Genomic DNA, 19,233 nt, shown 5'->3' on the forward strand with positions numbered 1-19,233 from the left:
GACCGTCACGACCAACCGCTTGGACGAGCGTGGGGGGGCGCCGCCCGCGACCTGCGGGGCAGGCGGGGGCGCAGGGCAGGGCTCCCACCCTCCCGGGCTGGCAGCCGTGCAGCGGCGGCGCTGCGGTGGCCCCGAGGGCGCCAAGGCCGCCCCCAGCCCCACAGCGGCTGCCTGCCCTGGCTGCCCTGGCTGCCGGCACCTGCGGGGCGGGCGGGGGCGGTGGCGGTGGCGAGGGGCGGCCCCGCGCGCCCGGTGGAAGGCGGTGCGTCCCGCCCTGACGTCACGGCGCCCCTGCACCGCCGCCGCCGTCTGACAGCCTGCGCCGGGTGCGGGCGGGCCGCGCGGACCGGCTGCGCGGCGGCGGGACCACCGCATCGCCCCTCGGCTCCCCTCGGCTGCAGCGCGCCGCCCTCGCCATGTCGGTGGCCGGGCTCAAGAAGCAGTTCCACAAAGCGACCCAGGTACCGCCCTCCCCGCCCCCCGTGCATGGGGGCACAGGCGTGGGTGCGCGGTGCCCGGCTGCGCGCTGGGATGCTCGGCGGCGCGCTCGGCTGCGCGGTGCTGGGCTGTGTCCGTCGTGCGCCCGTGTTGCGTGGGCATGCACGGGTGTGCGTGGGTATGCACGGGGTTTCATTCCTGTGCACGGGTGTGCAAGGTCAGTGAGTGGGTTTGCATGGATATTGTGAGCGGGTGTCTGTGATGTGTGAGTGTGCACGGGTGTCCGTGATGCACGGGTGAGCCTGGTGCGCGAGTGGTTCACAGGTTTGCATGAACGTGCAGGAGTGTGCACGGTCCGTGAATGTGCGCGGGTGTGGGTGGGTCTGCGCGGGTGTCCACGGGTTTGCGTGAGTGCGTGGGCTGCACGGTGCACGCGTCCGTAGGGCCAGGGAGTTGCCGTCCGGCCGCATCTCCCGCCGGCCCCCCGGCTCCGGCCGCGCTGCGGCAGGCGGGCAGGGGCTCCCGGGGTGCGGGAGCAGGTCCTGGGCTGCCCCCGCGGGACCCGCGCGGACACGGAGGGGGCTTCGAGGCAGCGGGGCTGGCCGCTGGGGCAGATACCCGCCGTGGGCCTCGGACCTTCTTTACCGAGGGCTGTGCACCATGTTCCCATCGGCGTTTGCTTTTCCTGGTTTCGTAAATCGGCAATAAACACGACCTTTTTGTTTTGTTTTCTGGCTCCAGAGTACAGCTGAAATCCGAATAATGAGGTTTGGTCCTGTTGCTTTAGGCGTGGTGTGATATTGCAGGAAGGTCCTGGTGGATGTTTCACCAGTCTCCAAGTTGTTTCGTAATACAAAGTCTGTGTGTTACACTGCGTAAGGGTACAAGTTCTGAATAAGGCTCTGACTCAGCGTGCTTTGGGGATAAATCTAAAATTGTTTCATAGAAGTCTGGGAATTTCTTTGGATTTAGAGATTTGAGACTAAGACCAGAGTAATGTGCGTTCTTTTTTTTTTTGTTTGTTTGCAACTGAATACAAAATGCCCGTTATTGTTTGCTAATTGTCATTGCAGACGTCTTCAGGTAAGTCTTGGTCACTGTAAGCAGTCTGTAGGTGCAGGCATTCAAGATACAGCAGTTGTTACGCTTTTCAGCCTCTGCGTTTTTCTCATCCATCTCGTCTCTTTCATCTCATCTCTTGTTGCACTGTGGGGAAGTGTGCCTGAAAGAATGATCCCTAATACAAGAATTCGTCCAAATTCTGGTTCTCAGTGCCTTGCGATTACAACAATACCCGTTATGACTCTGAATGCCGTGGGATATGTGAAGTCCTGCATGGGCCCATGCAGGCATCAAATGACATTGTGTCTCACCTTTCATACCACATTGTGCTGCATCATTGGTAAAATAAGCTTCACAAGAAACCTGCCATACTGACAGCTGATGCAGTGAGGAGCAGTTAAGGGTGCATGAGCACACGTCTGCTGCTGCTTTGTTATTTCTCTTCCTGCTACCTCCAGTGCTATCAGAAGCCCAGGAATCTTCATTGCTGCACTGAGTTCTGATACTGAAAATAAGAATTATAGTGTCTGTGTGTCATCCACGCTTGAGAAACAGGCGAGCTGAAGTTCACTTTTTAATAATAGAAGTCTCAGTGCTCCGTTATTGTAAGCTAATGGGTGTGCCTCCGCAGCGGCAGAGATAAACGTCTTTTTTGGAGGGAGCACGGTGTGAAAGCTCTGTGCATGCGTGCTGTTCTGTCCTTCGTCACACTGATTGTCAGCAATACTGTCATTTAGAAGGAAGGATGAGTTTTAGCTGGCTGGAACCAAAATATTAAGTTTCTGATGCCAAATTTGGCAGCCTGGCATCAGATGACCCAGGGATTTTTGGGCCCAGCCTTGACTTTCACGGATTGTGTGCAGGCCATGAAGACACATTCATGTGTGAGAATAATTCACAAGTAGGTTGCAAGACTGATCTGTTTATTGGCTTGTTTTGAGTACGAGTGAGAAATCCAGGATTTAGTCGTGCTGACCTTACTCTAGGGGGTAATCCTTTTGACTAGGGATTAATCGCCAGGTGAAATATGGTTTGCCATTACTGGTATGAATGAAGCTTCCCAAATAGGACCAAACAAATTGGAAGTTTTAAAAATTCTGAATTATTCCCTTGGTTCTTATTCACGTAAGAACTTGTACATGATGTGCTGTCATGATAGAGTCCTAAATCATACCAGGAGCAATTTCAAGTTATTTCTCAGGTTGCTGTGTCCTTTAACTCAGTTTAGCATTGTGAAGTCTTGAAGTCTCTGGTTTAGTTTCTTTCTGTCTATAATGCTGTGTAACATTTATACCCCTTACACACAGAGAGTATGATTATGAGCATACAATAATATTAATATCAACTACAGTTCCAGTTAGAAGTATAATTTGTGGCACAATTTAAATGTTATAAAAAAGTTTTTCTTTCATCCAGAAGAAGTCTGCTTTCCATAGCACAACTTAAAATTATGTGACTTCCATGTCTGGATTGTTACATACAATGTAAACATTTTGTTTTCGTTCATCATTTTTTGACTTGTAAAATGTCAAACTAACCTGCATGAAATACTACCATTCTGTTTTCTGCTGGAGGCCATGCTGAAGAACTTAATGCCTGTCAAATTCGAGCACCAACCAGCTGCAACAGCAGTGATTCATTGAAAAGCAGGAGGAAACTTTGCTCCTTCTAGAATGAATGCAGTGTTCACACTTTTGCCTTTCAGAAAAACTTTAACGGTTTTACCTCTGTGCAGCATCATCAAGTTTAGAAGAAATATTCTAGAGTTTGTAAAAGGAGAGTGAGTCTGGAAGTTGTGATATTCATGCAGAATTACAAGCTGTTAGATTGACAAGTATGGAGGAGGCTAGATTATTAATTTACTGCTGTTACCCACAGAGCGCCTAAGAAGGAGAAGTAACCCCATTTGAATATTAACTGTGCTACTGCAAATCTGTCAGACATCCTGGAGCTGAGAAGATTTCTCCAAAGAGTGTTTTTCCAGAAACAGGCAGCTAAGTGCTGTGCCACCAAATAGTCCCTTTTTATTTAGGCATGCAAACTCCTCTGCTGTTAGTGCTATGTCAGTGTGACCGAGAGATTATTTCGTCTTACAGGTTTCTGTACAGATTTAAAACCACCAGAATAATTTTGGGTGATACAGATTTGACAGTCTGGGGCATTTGAACAGAGTTGTTTTAACATAGCCTGAGCATTGTTTCCAAATGACTGCATTGATTGCATTATATGGCTCTTGTGAGGCACAGTCAAAACTAAGTGTTTAGAAAGTAATAATTTCATAGGGAAAGAAATTAACAAAAAGGCTGGGAATGGTCACATCCAAGGTTCCCCTGGGAACCACTGAATAAATGTGACTGACATTTAAATAGCAGTCCGAATGTGGTGGTTTGAACCAAAAGGCCTGTAATATGATTTATTTTCTACCACTGTATTCTGCTTTGATGATACAACATGATTTGTGTCTTAACACCAAGACAGAAGTCACCAGTTTATACAGTTTTATAGAGAAACAGGTTTATGACTGAAAGAAACAGCTGAAGAAAAATCTTCCACTCAGCTCATAGTTGTCAGTAGCTTGTCAGCTGACTTTTAGGTGGAAGGTGCCATGCTTCCCTCTTTAACAAGGCAGCCTGTGAAGTGCACAGTAAGAGACTGACCCTAGTGTTCAATAAGCAAATGAGACTCCTGCCTTGCTATGCTGTTACCCACATGCCAAAAAATCCTGTGGGCTTCGTAGGGGTTCTGCATTGATTCAAATCTGTCTACATATGTTCATTTGCAAAAAAGAGCACATTAGGGTTGAGGCAGAGTTTGAAAACATTGACAATCTGTTTTGAAGTGTCCTGGAAGAGTGTCTGCTTGTTAGCATGGATCCAGCAAACCTTGTGAGTGTGTGCATCACCATGAACTCATGAGCAGTTCCATTGAAATCAGTGGGAATATGAGTATGATGGAAATTAATCTCCTCGTCAAATGATTTTTATGATGTGGTTCATCTAGCTGAATGTTTTCAAAATTCCTTGGTCAGAAGTGAGTAAAATATTTTTCACTGGAATGAGTGAAGCAATCCTTTATACACAACATGTTTTCTACACTCGCTGAACTCTCAAACTGCAACTAACCAATTGTTACCATTCCTTTCATACTGATAGAGAACGTGGACAGTGACGTGTTGATACCAGTATTTTCCTAAATCCCCATGAAGCCCCATATTCATAATATGTTCCTGACTGTCCCTCAAGTGTTCAGTGGGTCCTGTGCGTGCTTGCCACCTAGGCTTTTCCAGTGAAAGCACCTCACCTGTTTTTTCCATCTGACTGTGATTGAAGGTGGACTCACACTGGATCTGCCTATCTCCTTCCATGTTCCCTCTCAGCCTTACCCACCAAATTATGGTCAGTTCCCATGTATGTAAAGGTATGTATGTGAGCAGGTCTGGGAAGTTGGACAATGCTGTATTTTTCGTAGTGTGGCTGCTGCACTGTGTGTTGCTTATGTTGGACTTAAAGAGCTCCCTCCTCCTGTGGGGTGGAAACTTTTTAGCAGGTGGAGGAAAGAGGAAAGACAGCCGTTTGCAAGGTGGTGTGGCTCTGAGGACAGTGCCCAAACTGGCTGCTAGAAACCTCTTTTCAAGAGCCACATACCAGTGGCAGTCTGTTGGTTTCTGTCAGTGTGGAGTGGTACATTTTGGGATAAAGGAAAGGGAGCAAATTTTTGATCTGGGAATAAAGACAATTATTAGAAAAAATATTTACTTATATGTGGAGGGGATTATTTCCACAGCAGGTAGGGAAATTCCTTCTGTTTGTGCACTCTAGCTTGATTGCCGGATACAGTATTCACATTTGGCATCATTCCCATGTGTCCTTTTATTGATATTACATAATTGAAAGGGTGAAAACTAGACCTTAATCTAAATTGCCCTTTAGTTGGATACAGTGTAACCCTTCTGAGTTGTTGCTGGCTTAAACAGTCTGCTGCAGTTTCTAACCCTGCTGCTGCTTTGTGTACGAAAAAGATAATGGCTTGTTTTTTTTGGGGAGGATTTCTCAAGTATCTGTCACTGCAGTATCTTTCCACCTCATACATACAGTTTCCATTTTTATGTGTGTATGTATATATATAAAGCTGGAGCACTGATTGACACCCATCTGCAATTTTTCTCCCAGTGATCTGTGGAGGCAAAGAGTATCTATGGATGCTATGTTCAAAACACAACCTGCATCAGATTTTTGTTTTATATCTCGGCTTTCATCTTTGCTGAAAGTATTACACAGCAAGGAAGAATTGGCTGCTCTTGGTCGTTCATGCAAAATAGTGTCTTTAAGATTTAAATGTGCCCTCATGACTAGCATACTGATTGATAGCATGCTTCATAAAAGTGCTGAAGCAGCTTGAACAGGTTTAACCGAAGCAGATTTTGCAAAGGTTACTCTGCAGAAGATTCTGTAGTTTTATGTAGCTGTCAAGTGCAGATGTAAGGGAGGTGCTGAGGTGGTCTTACACATTTGTTGTGGAGGATGGAGGGTTAAGAATCTTGAACACTGACTGTCATGACCTAGTAGTGTGCCAGTGAAGTCTTTGAGTTATAAAAGCTTGGCAGGAGGGAAGGAGTCGAAAATCTGCTTTGCAGGCCACAAGGAGCTGTTGCCACTCTATGAGTACATCTGAAGAGAAATTGTGAATTGACAGCATTTGGTACGAAGTGCCATGATGAAGCAGGCCCATGGCCCTCTTCTCAGTGAAAGTCTGCAGGTTCCCTCAGGGGCAGCTGAAGCACCCTTCCAACAACCTTTTCTCCTGGAACTAAAAAGTCTTGCTTTGTGCTGCTTTCCGGCAACTTCTGTGACTCTGGTCCTCATTCTCTTCTCACTTAGTGGTCCCCGATGGACAATGGTGGTGCTGATCCTCTCTTAAATATATGGAGGTATGCAGACAAAAAAAAACCTGAGCTATAGCATGGTATTATTGTGATGATCTTTGCCACAGCAGAATTACCTAGCCTTCAGTGCTTAATCTTGGAGATAAAATAGTAGCTTTTTTAAAGCCTGAGGTTATAGAACATGTCACAGGAATCTATCCAACCTATCATAGAAATGATAGGAATTAAAATAACTTTTTTTTTTTTCCTCCTGAAGGGGAGAAAAAAGATGGAAATTCATATTTACTGTGCTAACGTTTTTCACAAGCATTCCCTTTATGGAGGCTCTATAGACCTGCATGGGAGAAAATAAAAAATAAGAACTGGCCATTTGAAGTTCAGCATAATTTCCATTTGTGGATGGAAACCACTGTGGCAGACCTGGACAGAATGATTCATGGATATGTAGTTGTAATTGATGTAATACTAACGATGCTTTTGATGGAGGCCATATCTATATAACTAAATAATGTTTTAAAAAATGTCCTATTATGTAGACTGAAATTGGGCTGAAGTAGTTGTTGCAGCATTGCATGGGTCACACTGAGGGGGTGACAGTTTGCTCTCAACTTCTTTCTTCATCACCATTACCACACCAAAGAAGGGGTGTTACTTGATCCCAGCAAAGGTGCTGCTGAGGCAGCAGCAGTGTAACCTTGCTAGTGGCAGCCTGTAAAGGTGGCTTGGTGTGATGCCTGAGGGCCTTCTGAAAGAGTGAGAAATTCAACCACAGGTTCTGACCTGTAACCAGGGGAGGGCTGGTGAAGTGAATCCATGTCTGTTTCAAAATAGATAGGTGGCACTAGCTGGGTTCATTGTCAGCAAAACAGTAGGTATCATATTGATGTAATTTCCATTGGGCTGTGTTTTGGTCATATGTTCCTTGGGTTTGTTACAACTTTGTCAAATGGGGATACTATGCTGAGTCCTTTGTAAGCAGAACTTCTAAAATAGAGAAAAGTGTTGACTTTTGCCCCCTTTTTTCTCCTACTCTAATGTCAGAAAAGCAGTTTACACTGTTAAAATATTTACGCCCTCCTCTGCCTTCTTAATCTTTTGTGGATTTCAGTTTAATTTCTTAATAATTTCTGTTATTTATTTATTTATCAATTGTTATTTTTTTGATTGCCTAAATTCCAGTTCCTGATGCAAAAGGTCTTTAAGTGTGAAAACAATTTATCTAAACATTTTGAAATACGGCTTGTTTTTCACCTTTGTGTTAAGGAATTTGGTTAGTGTTGTGCAGTAGCACTGAGGACACAATTTGTTTTCCATTTTAAAGTCTCCTTGAGCACTGGACATCACTTCTGTTCTGCTTCTGTGGGGAAGAGCGCCACCACAACAAAGGAGGGTGGTAATAAAACATGCTTCAAAAGTGATGAAGTTGGTTTCCCCCCCCTGCCCAGAAAGAAAATGGTCCTGAAAATTATTCTTGATTTTGTCTTTTATGACTTTCAGTAGACTAAGAAGTCTTGCTCTTTTAAGCAGCACTAGCCAATTAGACATTTTTGCTGAGTTCTTTTCCAGTCTGTACAATTTTCGGCCTTCCAGGTGTGTGCCAAAAATTCATTTTCATGCAAAGTCAATCTAGATGCAGCAAACCTGTTAATAATTCATAAGGTGTAAATGTCAAAAATAGCGTTTGTCTTTCCAGATGAGTCACTTAGAGGTTGTCTGTCTTGCAGAGTTATGGCATCATAATCTAAGGACTGAATTTGAAGTGCTGCAAGTTTACAAGTATAACTCTACAATTGATGGATTTCTTTCTGCCAGTAGAAGAACAGCTTATCAACTTAATTGATTTGGTTTGGCAAGGGATCTGAGGACAGCAGACTAAGCCACATCCTTCTATTGGAATGAGAGTGTTCGCACAGAAATGGCCAAGGCATTAAGAGATGACCAGTTAGTGTATTTTTCTCAACTAATTCACCAGCTGAACTTGTGTTTTGCTAGGAATGCTATCTTTGGCATTGAAACAGAGTTAGTTAAACCTGAGTCTTGCTCCAGTTGAAGTGAAAGGAGTTTTCAGTACTTAGGAGCAGCTCCTTATTGAGTTTTCCGTTGGTTGCTTCATGCCATTTCTTGTGTTGGCCAGGAACGGGTGGAATTTGATTTTACTTCCTACTGTTACGTAAGGAAATAAGAACTTATAAAACAGCTGATGTGTGAGGAAGGTTCAACAATATAAAAATATTTTTAGGAACCAAAACGTTTGAATGTGGAAATGTGCCTTGACATGCAGAATAACCGCACATGTACATGGTTTACTGATTAGACTCCATCATCCGAGGAGCCTTCCACTAGCATTAACAAATGCAATTTTGTCTCTCAGGAAGGATGGCTGGATCTTATGGTACCTCTGTTATTTAGGGTCTAAGTTTGGTTTTTAAAACGTGACCATATTGCTCTGAGGCTGGAGGAGAAATCTCCTTCCTTTTCCACAAAAGTACTGAAAAACATCTTGCCATATATGAGGCAAATCCACTACTGTCAGAAGTGGGTATGACTGTTCTGGACAGTAGGCATAATATGCCATACATCTCGGCTGTCTTAAGTATAGATAGGTAAAATGTGAGTTTCTGGAGCAGAAACTTAAGGAAGACTTAATTGCTGAAAGCGGAGGAAAGCTTAGGTAAATAATGTAGATCTTTAACTTTTTTATGCAGAAAAATATTAAAAATATTATTTCCTTATCAGTTTTGTCCAGTTTGTTTCACCTATGTAAACTGCTACAAAAAGGGCAGATGGCAGCAAAAGTTAAAAGCTTTGCATGGTAGGAATGAGATTCTTTTACTAAAGTAAGAGCCACAAATACCTGATATCAAAGATATGTAACTTCTTTTCTTTGTTTTGCAATGTTGTAATTCAAAAAAATTTAAGTCAGGGTGATTTGGGACCTGTGATTTTCACAGATGTCACATCCTTCCTCAAAGGTCTGGACTGGCACATTTCAGAGTGTCTGCATCTTGATGGCCAAAAAACCTGTCATGCTTGAAATAGACTGTGGAGCTTTTGGTGTTCTCTGGAGAATATTCTGGTTTTCATTTAACTGTAAAGATGGGTGGGAGCAAGATACCCAAAAGGAAGATGAATGAGGATGAAAGAGTGGGGAGATCCAACAGGAATCCTTGAAAACTGAGCAGCGGCAAATTCTGCACTCCAGTATGTGAAGATAACTCTGACCAGAGGCAGAAGAAATGGCAGGCATTAGTGAATGAAGCTTGCTGTTTCCTTCTTCATTAGCCTCCTGTGTCCAGGATCCTCGGCTCCTGATCTGGACACTGTGATACTGTGTATTGTTCGAGCCCAGGAGAAAAGATGACCAGTGTTCCAAAAACACATGCAAGCCTGAACGCCCATGGGTTAAAGAGGTCAGTGTGGATTTAATGGTGTCCGACAGTATACGTGCAATCAAATGTGACTAAGGAGGGGAAAAGACAGCATGGTTTGTAAGATGATGACCCCATCTGTGGCATATTTCCTGTCTCACAGGGAGAAAGAATAAGGAAAAGGAAATACTCCTCCGCTGCTCTGTTTTGGGATAGTCTTTTAACAAAAACTGCTGGACAGTCACTGGAAAATAATCTTTCCATGACTCAGGTGCTTGTTCCTTCCCCTAGGGAGGTTGCTGTCCTGAGCAGGCTGGCAGAGTCTGTGTTCTGCACGTGGAAAGTTTCCCCAGCGCTGACTGCCAAAGATTCTGCCAGGTTTTCACCAGCAAAATGCCTGGTTCAAATTGTTGACTCATTCACACAGTTCAGTGAAGTTCAAAACTGTCCAGGCCAGGAGCTGAGTTTTGTGTTAGTGTGTTCCTGGGGCTCTCTGCAACACCGTGACATCTGCGCTGGGGCCTGAGGTGCCGTCAGTGACTGGAAGTACCTGGCTACGTTGCAAAGGCAAAATGCAATATCAGATTTACTAGCTATACAGAGGTATGGTTTTTCACAATTAAAGGCAAGATTGTCCCAGTTTGTCTTGCTTCTCCATAACCCCGATGCAGAGGGAAGTCTGTGTTACTTTAATGTGAGAAAGCATTGGTGCAGACTCAGAGTTTCACTGTATCTTTAGAAAAGGAGCTATCCTTCTGCGCTGTGCTGCTCAGTGCTTAGCGTAAGTGACTAAATTATATATCCTCCTTCTCCATATCCCTGTTAATCTCTGGACATACGTGTGTCTGTAATGCTTTAAGGTCTAGAAAGCCTCAGCTCCAGGAACTGGAGTTTTGGCTGTTTTGTTTCTCGATGCACATCGTGGATGTACTGGCCAAGAAAGCAGTTGAGCATGCTTGGGTTGAGTTTCTGACTGGGGCCCACTGGTACCACTGCAGGATCCATTTTAATAATAAAATAAGTTCCTAAGATAAAAACAAATTGGAATGTGGATGCACTTAAGTTAGAAAATACCTGCCAAACTATAGGAGAAAATTGAGTGATGTCCAAGGTCTGGCCTTACTCTCATTTCTGTTGCTGTAATTTTGGCTCTGGTAGGGTAATTGCTTGTTTACACCTCCCATCTTGAGAACAAGGCCACTTCCCAGGTCATACTTTTAAATCAGCTATATGGGATTTCTAGCAACTTTTATAAAAAGCAGGCAGTCTTCCTGAGCAGATTTGGAAGGTTCTCTAGAGACATGCAGTCATGGTGCTGTTATATCTTCTTTACTTGCATTCTGTGAAGGGCTTTTTCTCTCTCTTCTTGCACAGCACATATTGGAGCAAGAGAGATGAAAATTTAATGAAGCTGCAATAAAACAAACTATTCTAGTTCCATGTTTTTCTCATTTGTGTTTGCAGATTAACTACACTTGTGTTGAAGGAAACTTTGTGATCTAAAAGAACTTAAACAGATTCACTGCTGTAGACTTTCTTTTTTCCTGATTTCGTCCTGATATTTTTTTTCAAACCTTTATAAAATATTATTACTGAGAATTGCATTTCCTTTAAATGCTATGTGCATTTTCTTGCAATAAAATTGAAGTTGGGAAGGTAAATTAAGCAGCTAGGGGAGAAGCCATGCATGTCAAAGGAGCTTTATGTTCAAGAATGAAGACCAGATCAGGACTAAGTAACAACCCTGTGAATGGCTGAGCCAGAGGTGAAACCTGCTTGAATATTAGGGCTTTTGAGAGCATGTGACAGAGCAGGTAGCAGAGAACCAACAAGAGGGATGAGTGGGACCAGGTGTTGACTATGCATGCTGTTTTGGGAATTTTATTACCACTACACTGAGGACTTAACAGAAGGGCATATGAGGAAGATTATGACTGTTTTATTGTTTTTTCTATTCTCTAATGGAGCATCATGCAGGTAGGCATGGTAGGATAGCAGACTGTGGCTGTGTCACTGTCAGAAGTCAGCAGTTGGTTGGGTATCCATTTTCTGGCTTAGAGTCTCCACTGTTGCCCTTGAGAGTGACTGGGTGTATGGTGATAGATTTAAGATCTGCAGTGTTTAAACTTAGTGGCGTAAATAAACATGGATGAGCTAATGCCAACTGGCTCCTTAGTATTCCCAGGTGAGAGCTGAAAGTGCTTTGAAGTGTTGTTGCCCCATTTTTGCTTGCATGGGATTGCCCTGGAGGTTACCCTCTATACATTGAAGAGGGAGGTGATAGCCATTTCTGGCTGCCCTGTACTAACCTATGGGAAAGCCTCGAGGGAAAGATATAGGAACTCAGCCCTATCCTATCATAGATAAACCTACCTCCCTGACAAAAAAGCCCAGGGATGAGTGGGAGGAGAGGAGAAAAAAAAAAAAAGGAAAAAAAAAGAAATCAAAGCGTAGTTACAGCAACTTCGTTTCCTGCCGCAATCCTCCCCAGCCTGTGCCAACAGCGAAAACTCTGCAGTGCACTCTACTGCGACCATTTCTGTTCCCACGTCTCTGCTGCAACATGACCAGGAGGGAGGAAAAAGCAAGTTTTGCCTCTTTTTCTGTGCCATCCTTTGACACCTGAGGAATTTCTGGCAGGGTTTGTGGTCCTAGTTTCCTCTGCACCATCTCAGTGTCACCAGGGAGCTGGGATTTAAGCCATTAATTCATTGTGACTATGATTGTGACTCCTGGGCTCTACTGAAATAATGTGTTTGGTTTGTGGGCTGGAACGGTTCCGGTTTATTCTGGTACCTTATTTATTCTTAAACAACAAGAGTGCTGTCATTAACAACTGCTCTAAATTATAAAACAGCGTAGTATGGCTCTTAATTCTTAAACATAATATTTAAAAGGTAGATAAATCAGTTCACAAAAGCAGAAAGTGTTCTTGTAATATCAAAGTTCTTGCAAACGAGCAATGCATAACCAAGACTTTCAAAGATTTTCCCAGAATTTTGTCTCCTACTGAGACTTGTTGCGAATGAAGATGGAGGTGACCTCGTTGTTGATAGGAGACGTTCACTAATATATGTGCTATATGCCTTTACTCAGCAGCAAGAAAACATTCTGCAGACTAAATTCTGCTGATTTGGGTTATTTTGCTTATTTATTTAAGTGTTCAGAGGTCATTTTTAACAAAGCTTTTTTTTTTTAAATCAAGTGATTTTGCAGCATATAATCCCAAACATTAAGAAAACATTACAGAATCAAGATGTTTTAAAAATTAATAATGCTGCCTGCTTTTTCTTCTTTTCTGAATTTTCTTGACTTCAGGGTTTAAATTTTTAGTTCTTTTAAGGGTAAAAGCTAATGTTTTCTTATAAGCATGTAATTGTAAGACTTTAGAGTTTTGAGGGGAAAACAACATATAGCAGGAGACTGATGACAGCCATTGCAACGACCTGGCAATAATTCCTCTGAGCCATTTTGTCTCCTTACAACTTACCTCCTTTGGGAGCTGTTCCAGTTTAAAATGTGTGCCAGATCTTTGACAGGTGCATGGTTGTGCCCCTCCCTCTTGCCTTCTTTCAGATTCGGTGATATAGCAGATGACCTGAAGTTCTGAGCCTATGTCTATGTTGGAAGGTCATACAGTGCAAAAGGCATGGGTCTGGAGAACAAAACATTTGGTGCAGAGGATGCAGTGTCCCCCAGTGGAGGTTTATGATTTATTTATGTTTCGATTTTGGACTAACTCTGGTCTGGTCCTGTGGACTGAATGCCTGCTAGTGGTTGAAGCACATCAGGTAAGCTCTTGGAGAGACATTTCTGCTTCAGTTTCATTCAAAAGGAATCCAGTTCACATGCTACAGGACTGCTCTGCAATCTAAATCATAGTGCCGTAAGTGGGGATGACCATGAGATTTATTTTTAAAAGTTAACTCCTGATCTGCACTGAAATGCTAATACACCTGCAATCTGGAAAAGGTACTTGATAGTTGCTAAGCATTTATCTTTCCAGTTTATTTGCGCTACTTAAAATGCTTCACAAGCCAAATACTTGTGAAAACTGCAGGGAATAATCTTAAGACCAGGAGGGCTTTTCTATGTCATATGAATATTTAAAGTCTTGTTTTCACACAGCTGTGAAAAGCTCTCTTTTCAGCTGATGGGTTGACTTGAGTTTTAAATTTAGTAAATTGCTTGGCTACTACTAACTTCCTTTGCAAGCCAGGGTGTAGGCAGGTAAAAGAAGAAAAGTAACATTATCCATAGGGAAAAGAAATCATAAAAATTTATGGACAGAGAAGGCTGTATTTTAAGAAACAGTGTAATAGTGAACAGATGTGGCAGAGCAGGTTTCTTTACCTTGGGTGCATTTTAAAGAACTAGATTGTATCTTCTGAGGCACAGACCTACATGGGAACTGTTACAGAGCCAAGAAATACTAAGAGGCCATTGACTCCTGGAAAGCAAGGTGCCTCACTGTGATGTCCGGTGCTCTGGGTAACACTGCTGTCTTGCCATTGAGGAGTATCATCAGCAGCAGATCTGAGATACTGGGTGCCACACTACAGCACTGATTGTTCACATCTCCAGGGTTTGGATCACGCAAACCGAGGAGGCTGCTGAGGAACTACTTCTGTGCTCTGTTGTGAGCTCTGATACCTGCTTTAGTTGTCCTAAGAAGTAAAGGGTCCTTAACCACTCCTTTTCTGTGCACCCAGATAAAAGCTGGGCAATAACTAAGGGATAGTAACTAAGGGATCCCCACTGGCAGTGCAAGCTTTGCTGTGAATTCCTCTCGCTGTTTTGCACCACTTTGTTCTCACCAATATGCCAAAGCTGTGGCACTGAAAAACCAGCTGCAAACTAATGAGGGAACTGTCAATTCTTGATCTCTTGGTATGCCAAGAAGGACAGCTATTGTCAATGTGGCCCTGAGGGCAAATGTCTATCTATCCTGTTTTTTATTGCTGTCACATATCTCTCTGTTTATTGCTGATGGGAGCCATTGCTGTCATGCAATCAGAGCCCAGTGAGTATAGTGGAGTATGATCTTGCCTTATGCTGGTCTTGCTGCAGAGGCATGCTGTGTAATTCCTGACTTGCTAAATTGCACAAGTGTTCAGCACTGGTGAGTAATGGTACTGTCATACCTGTCTCCTGTCAGTGATTTGAAATCCGTTGTTTTAAAACTACGCTTTTCAGCCAGAGATAGACCTACTATTTCTCCATGAGATACCAGCTGAGATTTTGCCCTTGATCAAGTATTCAGTGGGGCTGGAAGATCTGATGGATTTAAACTACACTCAATAGGCAAAACTCCTTTTAGGAACTGGAACACCTTAGGTGAGTATAGGAAGTTCCTGGACTCTGCGTGCCTCTGAAGAGTCAAGAGCATGATGCCTCCTGGCTTCTGGAGGCTTACTCTTTCCAGATACTTCCAGTTAGCCAATGCACTTCATCAGAGTGACATGGCATGAATTTTAACTACCTTCCCATCCTTCATTTGCACTGCAGGTAATTTGTTGTGTATGGTAGGATAACATCCTGTACATTTATGTTATTTTTAAGTCCTTATATTTAAATCCTTTGTAGATTTGAAGATTTATATGAAGTTTGTTTGGAGAGGTAAATTTTCTGCATTGAAAATGAGTTGATCATAATTCCCTTTCCCAAAGTTCTCACAAAAGCTTGACAAATTGTAATAAACACTGCTTCTAATGAATAATACTCGAATCCATCAGGAAATCTGTAGTTTTGATAATATACGTGGTGCAAACCATTCTCTCTTTAAACAGATTGGTGTACCTCCTATTTAATAATAGTCTGGCTCAAGACATGGAGGTTAAAAGGCTTTTCCACAGGGACACTCCCTGAATTTACTTTTTTGTGTGGACTTTCTTAACATGCTAGACATCATATAGATGGAGCAGACATGGCCCTGAGATGTATGAATGTGACTTTCAGGTTTAAAAACAGAGAAAAAGAGCACTTTAGGGTGTCTTCTATTTTATCCATGCAAAAGGTACATGTCAGCTAGCATGCAAAAGTATGTTCTTTGGTGAAAGAGTGGGACATGCCTCGGAGCACCCCTAGGTGTGTCTGTCAGCTGTGGGACTTGGAGAAGCCGTAGGTAGTCAGGCTGTGGTTTATAGTATTTGCTACAATGAAAGTAAAAATCTTTTCTTGGTGTGTAATCTTTTGTGCCCATCTTGACCTGCACTATCAGGAGGACTGTGCCCACTCATGGAAATGAACTTGTGGGAAGACTATGGGATATTTCTTCTATGTTTGTTCTGGCTGTAGCAGTTCAAGTGCAGAAGTCCTATTGCTAGTACGCAAGTGAAGCCAGTCTGTGCAATTTTAACCATTGTACCTACCCACAAGTATGTTGTTCCTGATCTTTGAACTGAAGTTGTGGATTTCAAAAGGTCTGAAACACCACTGGTAAGAGAGCAGTTTGAACAAACTTAGTATTGTGTGTTTTGAGCATGCAATTTTTAGGAGCCTTTTCTTTTTTGATCATGAATCCTGTTACGAATTTGAAGAAGATAAAATGATTTTTAATGTCGGAACTTCTTCTAATGCATGCAAGGTCTAAATGGTACCCTACAAATAGTCTGAGAACAAAAAAAAGCAGAAATTCAGGAGAAAACCCAATCATTACTTTTTCTTATTTTTTAACACACCATCAACATTCAACACTACACAAGAAGTTAAAGGAAAATTTTTTTTTAAAACCCAATGCCAGTTTGCTACACTGCCCCAAAAGGATTAAAATGAGACACTCCTACTACCAATTCCCTGAATAGTGTTAGAGCCATGCTATTTTTCTTGATCTGTTATCTTTCATACCTGTGCTCCTTAGAGACAGATTTTATTACGTTTTAATTGTGTGGCTTTTGTGGTTTTATTGAGACATGAGAATAGAATGGTATGGTCATGCCAATAAAATATATAGGTAGCTAATACTTTCTGTGGATCAGTTAGATATTTTGTGTTTGGTTTAGCCTGCATTTGCTATAGGTTATGCTGACTACCAGAGCTCAGCAGGCATGGAAGCCTGAACATATTGATGAGTGGGGTGAAGAAACCATTAACAATGCTCTAATTCCTTTTCTTTATGTGATGGGACATTTGTATCCCTGTAATAAGATGATACAGTGTATAGGAGTAATTGCAGCAAATACACTATTTTACAATATATCTCATTATATGTCTCTGCTTCTACAGAGTCATTGTGATCTCTGCAGTCTTGCTTGGTAGGGGCATGTGGATGTCAAAATTTTCAAGGCTGCGTGGATCTTTGAAGTTTTCAGAAAGCCCTTTTTGTTACAGAGTGCATTCAGGTAAAGTGGATAGATACATTGTTTTCTTTAAATCTTTCTAAATCAAATGTCAGCTCCATGGTGTACTTTACTGTTATGCTACAGAAAGGATGCTTATCTGTACTTATGCAAATAGCCTTCATGAGAGCTCTGTTCCTTCCAGGGCCATTATAATTTTCTGTGCATAAGACTTAATGGCATCTCTGAGCAGCATTGCAAGTGATCTTGATTCTTTAATATGAACTAATTACTTGCAAAGAATTGTCCAAGCGGTGGACCTCAACCTGAATAAACTGTGTTGTATTTTTTCAGTGGAATGTTCAAGGGAGCTACACACAGCAAAGGTCCAGAGGGGCATGTGTCTAGGTAACAACACAGAGATTGCTTTGCCCTCAGACTGCTATAGCTCATGTTGCAAATAACTGTAAGGACAGCTGTATCCCAGTGTTGTCCTATGTATACACGCAGTCCCCTACCTGTGTCCTTGCTGCTGTGAGGACAAAACCAGACAAAAACAGAGTGTGACAGACACTTCCTTTGAACACCTTCCCAGACATTTCCTTTATACAACACTATCTTGGTATGCATAGTTTTACAGCTCGATTGCTTGAGTGACATCATGAAAAGTAGCTGTGCCACTGAGACTAACCCAGCTTTGCCTATTTTCAGATGCCTTGGCAGTTTGCTGCTTTTGGGGTGACACTGTATATGGCAATTACTCTTCCTCTGTTCTGGTCCTGTTCCTCTCTCAGGAACTATGAAGCTCTTAGGAGCCATATAAATATTTCACTTGTACTTGCTTTTCTACACTACAAATGTGTTTGTTTTTATAGCAGTTCTTCTGCCCACATAACCCTCATCTTCCCTGCTAATTTCACCTCTGCATGCTCTGTGGAAAAGCCTGTGAGTCACTCTCTGCTTCTCTGCATTTGGAGATGGATTTAAAATTCTTGAATCCAATTAGAGTCTCCCTGTAGACATGCAAGGCTTTTTCATTTTATATTCTTCTGCTCAACTTGTCCTTGTGGAACTAGCAGTGAAATTACTGCAATGCATCCCCTATTCACAGATCTGTATATGATTATGTATCAAGCACTCCCAGCCATGAGGATGTGCACGTTATACTCAGACAAAGGAAATACGTGCTTTTGTGTGTCCATTTTTTTCATGTGTCAGCATAGGAGATATTTAGATGTATACGTCCTACCACGGGTAATCTGCAGTACCTCGTTGGGCGGACTTTAGAATGACGTGGTAGGTCAGAGATATTAACAAGCTACTGCTCCCATCTCACCAGTGCAAAACATCTAAAAAAGGTACTTCCATTGTATATGTGTCCACTGCAAACACAGAATAAGGATACTGGCAGAAAAGACATTAGCAAGCTTTTTGGAGCAGACTTAAGCAGAGCATTATCCTGTTACAAGTCAAGGGGTGAAAGTAGCTTCTGAAGTGGTGATTAACATTTTATATTGCATATCCAAGTTGCAAATTATGTAGTTCAATGAGACAAGCAGTACTATTTTGATATATAGCATAGCCAGCTGTGAACATTTAAAAATCATGAGGTGGGCCATTATGATTCTGAGAGGCTGGATTAAAAGCATGAGTTTAAAAAAAATACTTCTGAACTGGTTTTATATTATTCTTGATTTGAAGCTTTGGTTGTTCATGTTTCCAAATGTTCCAGCAAGTGCAGGGGCCAAATGCTTACTCTAAAAGTCCATGAAGTAGACGTTTTCAAGTAATTATTTACCTCCAAGTTCTGGAGCTTTTAGGAAAATACTAAATAAAATTGCAAGATTTCAGAGTAATAAAAGCTCAGAAATTTCAAAATCAATAAAGTGAATTCCCCCATAGATGAGCATAATATATGGCCTTTTCTTTCCATTGTTGGTGTTGGGATAATAACCTTCCCAACAAGGGACCTCAACCACTCCTCGTAAGTCTTGCCCTTGAGACCACTGCCTGATTTGTCCCGTGGAGGTGCTTCTTGCTAATAAGTAATCACGTGATACAGGAGTAATGCTTTAACACCACCTATAGAATGGAGCATTTTTGCTAAGAACAACAAATTTTCACAAAATTTTTGTCAAGTGTTGATAGACTGCGACGTTTATCCATAGAATGTAGAGGATGTAGATAGGAAGTCCTTATAAGTATT

The 19,233-nt window shown here is 42.4% G+C and overlaps 1 protein-coding gene across 1 annotated transcript in view; it reads left to right on the top strand.

Annotated features, from left to right (window-relative positions):
- Nucleotides 1-395: 395 nt before the first annotated feature.
- SH3GL2 (SH3 domain containing GRB2 like 2, endophilin A1) overlaps nt 396-19,233 on the top strand; it is a 98,023-nt gene continuing 79,185 nt past the window's right edge. The window contains exon 1 of the mRNA XM_068423036.1: nt 396-461. Coding sequence (XP_068279137.1) covers nt 417-461 — 45 coding nt within the window. The 5' untranslated portion in view covers nt 396-416. The remainder of the gene's footprint in view (nt 462-19,233) is intronic.

This window comes from Nyctibius grandis, chromosome Z (genome assembly GCF_013368605.1).
Source record: "Nyctibius grandis isolate bNycGra1 chromosome Z, bNycGra1.pri, whole genome shotgun sequence".
NCBI classification, from domain to species: Eukaryota; Metazoa; Chordata; class Aves; order Nyctibiiformes; family Nyctibiidae; genus Nyctibius; species Nyctibius grandis.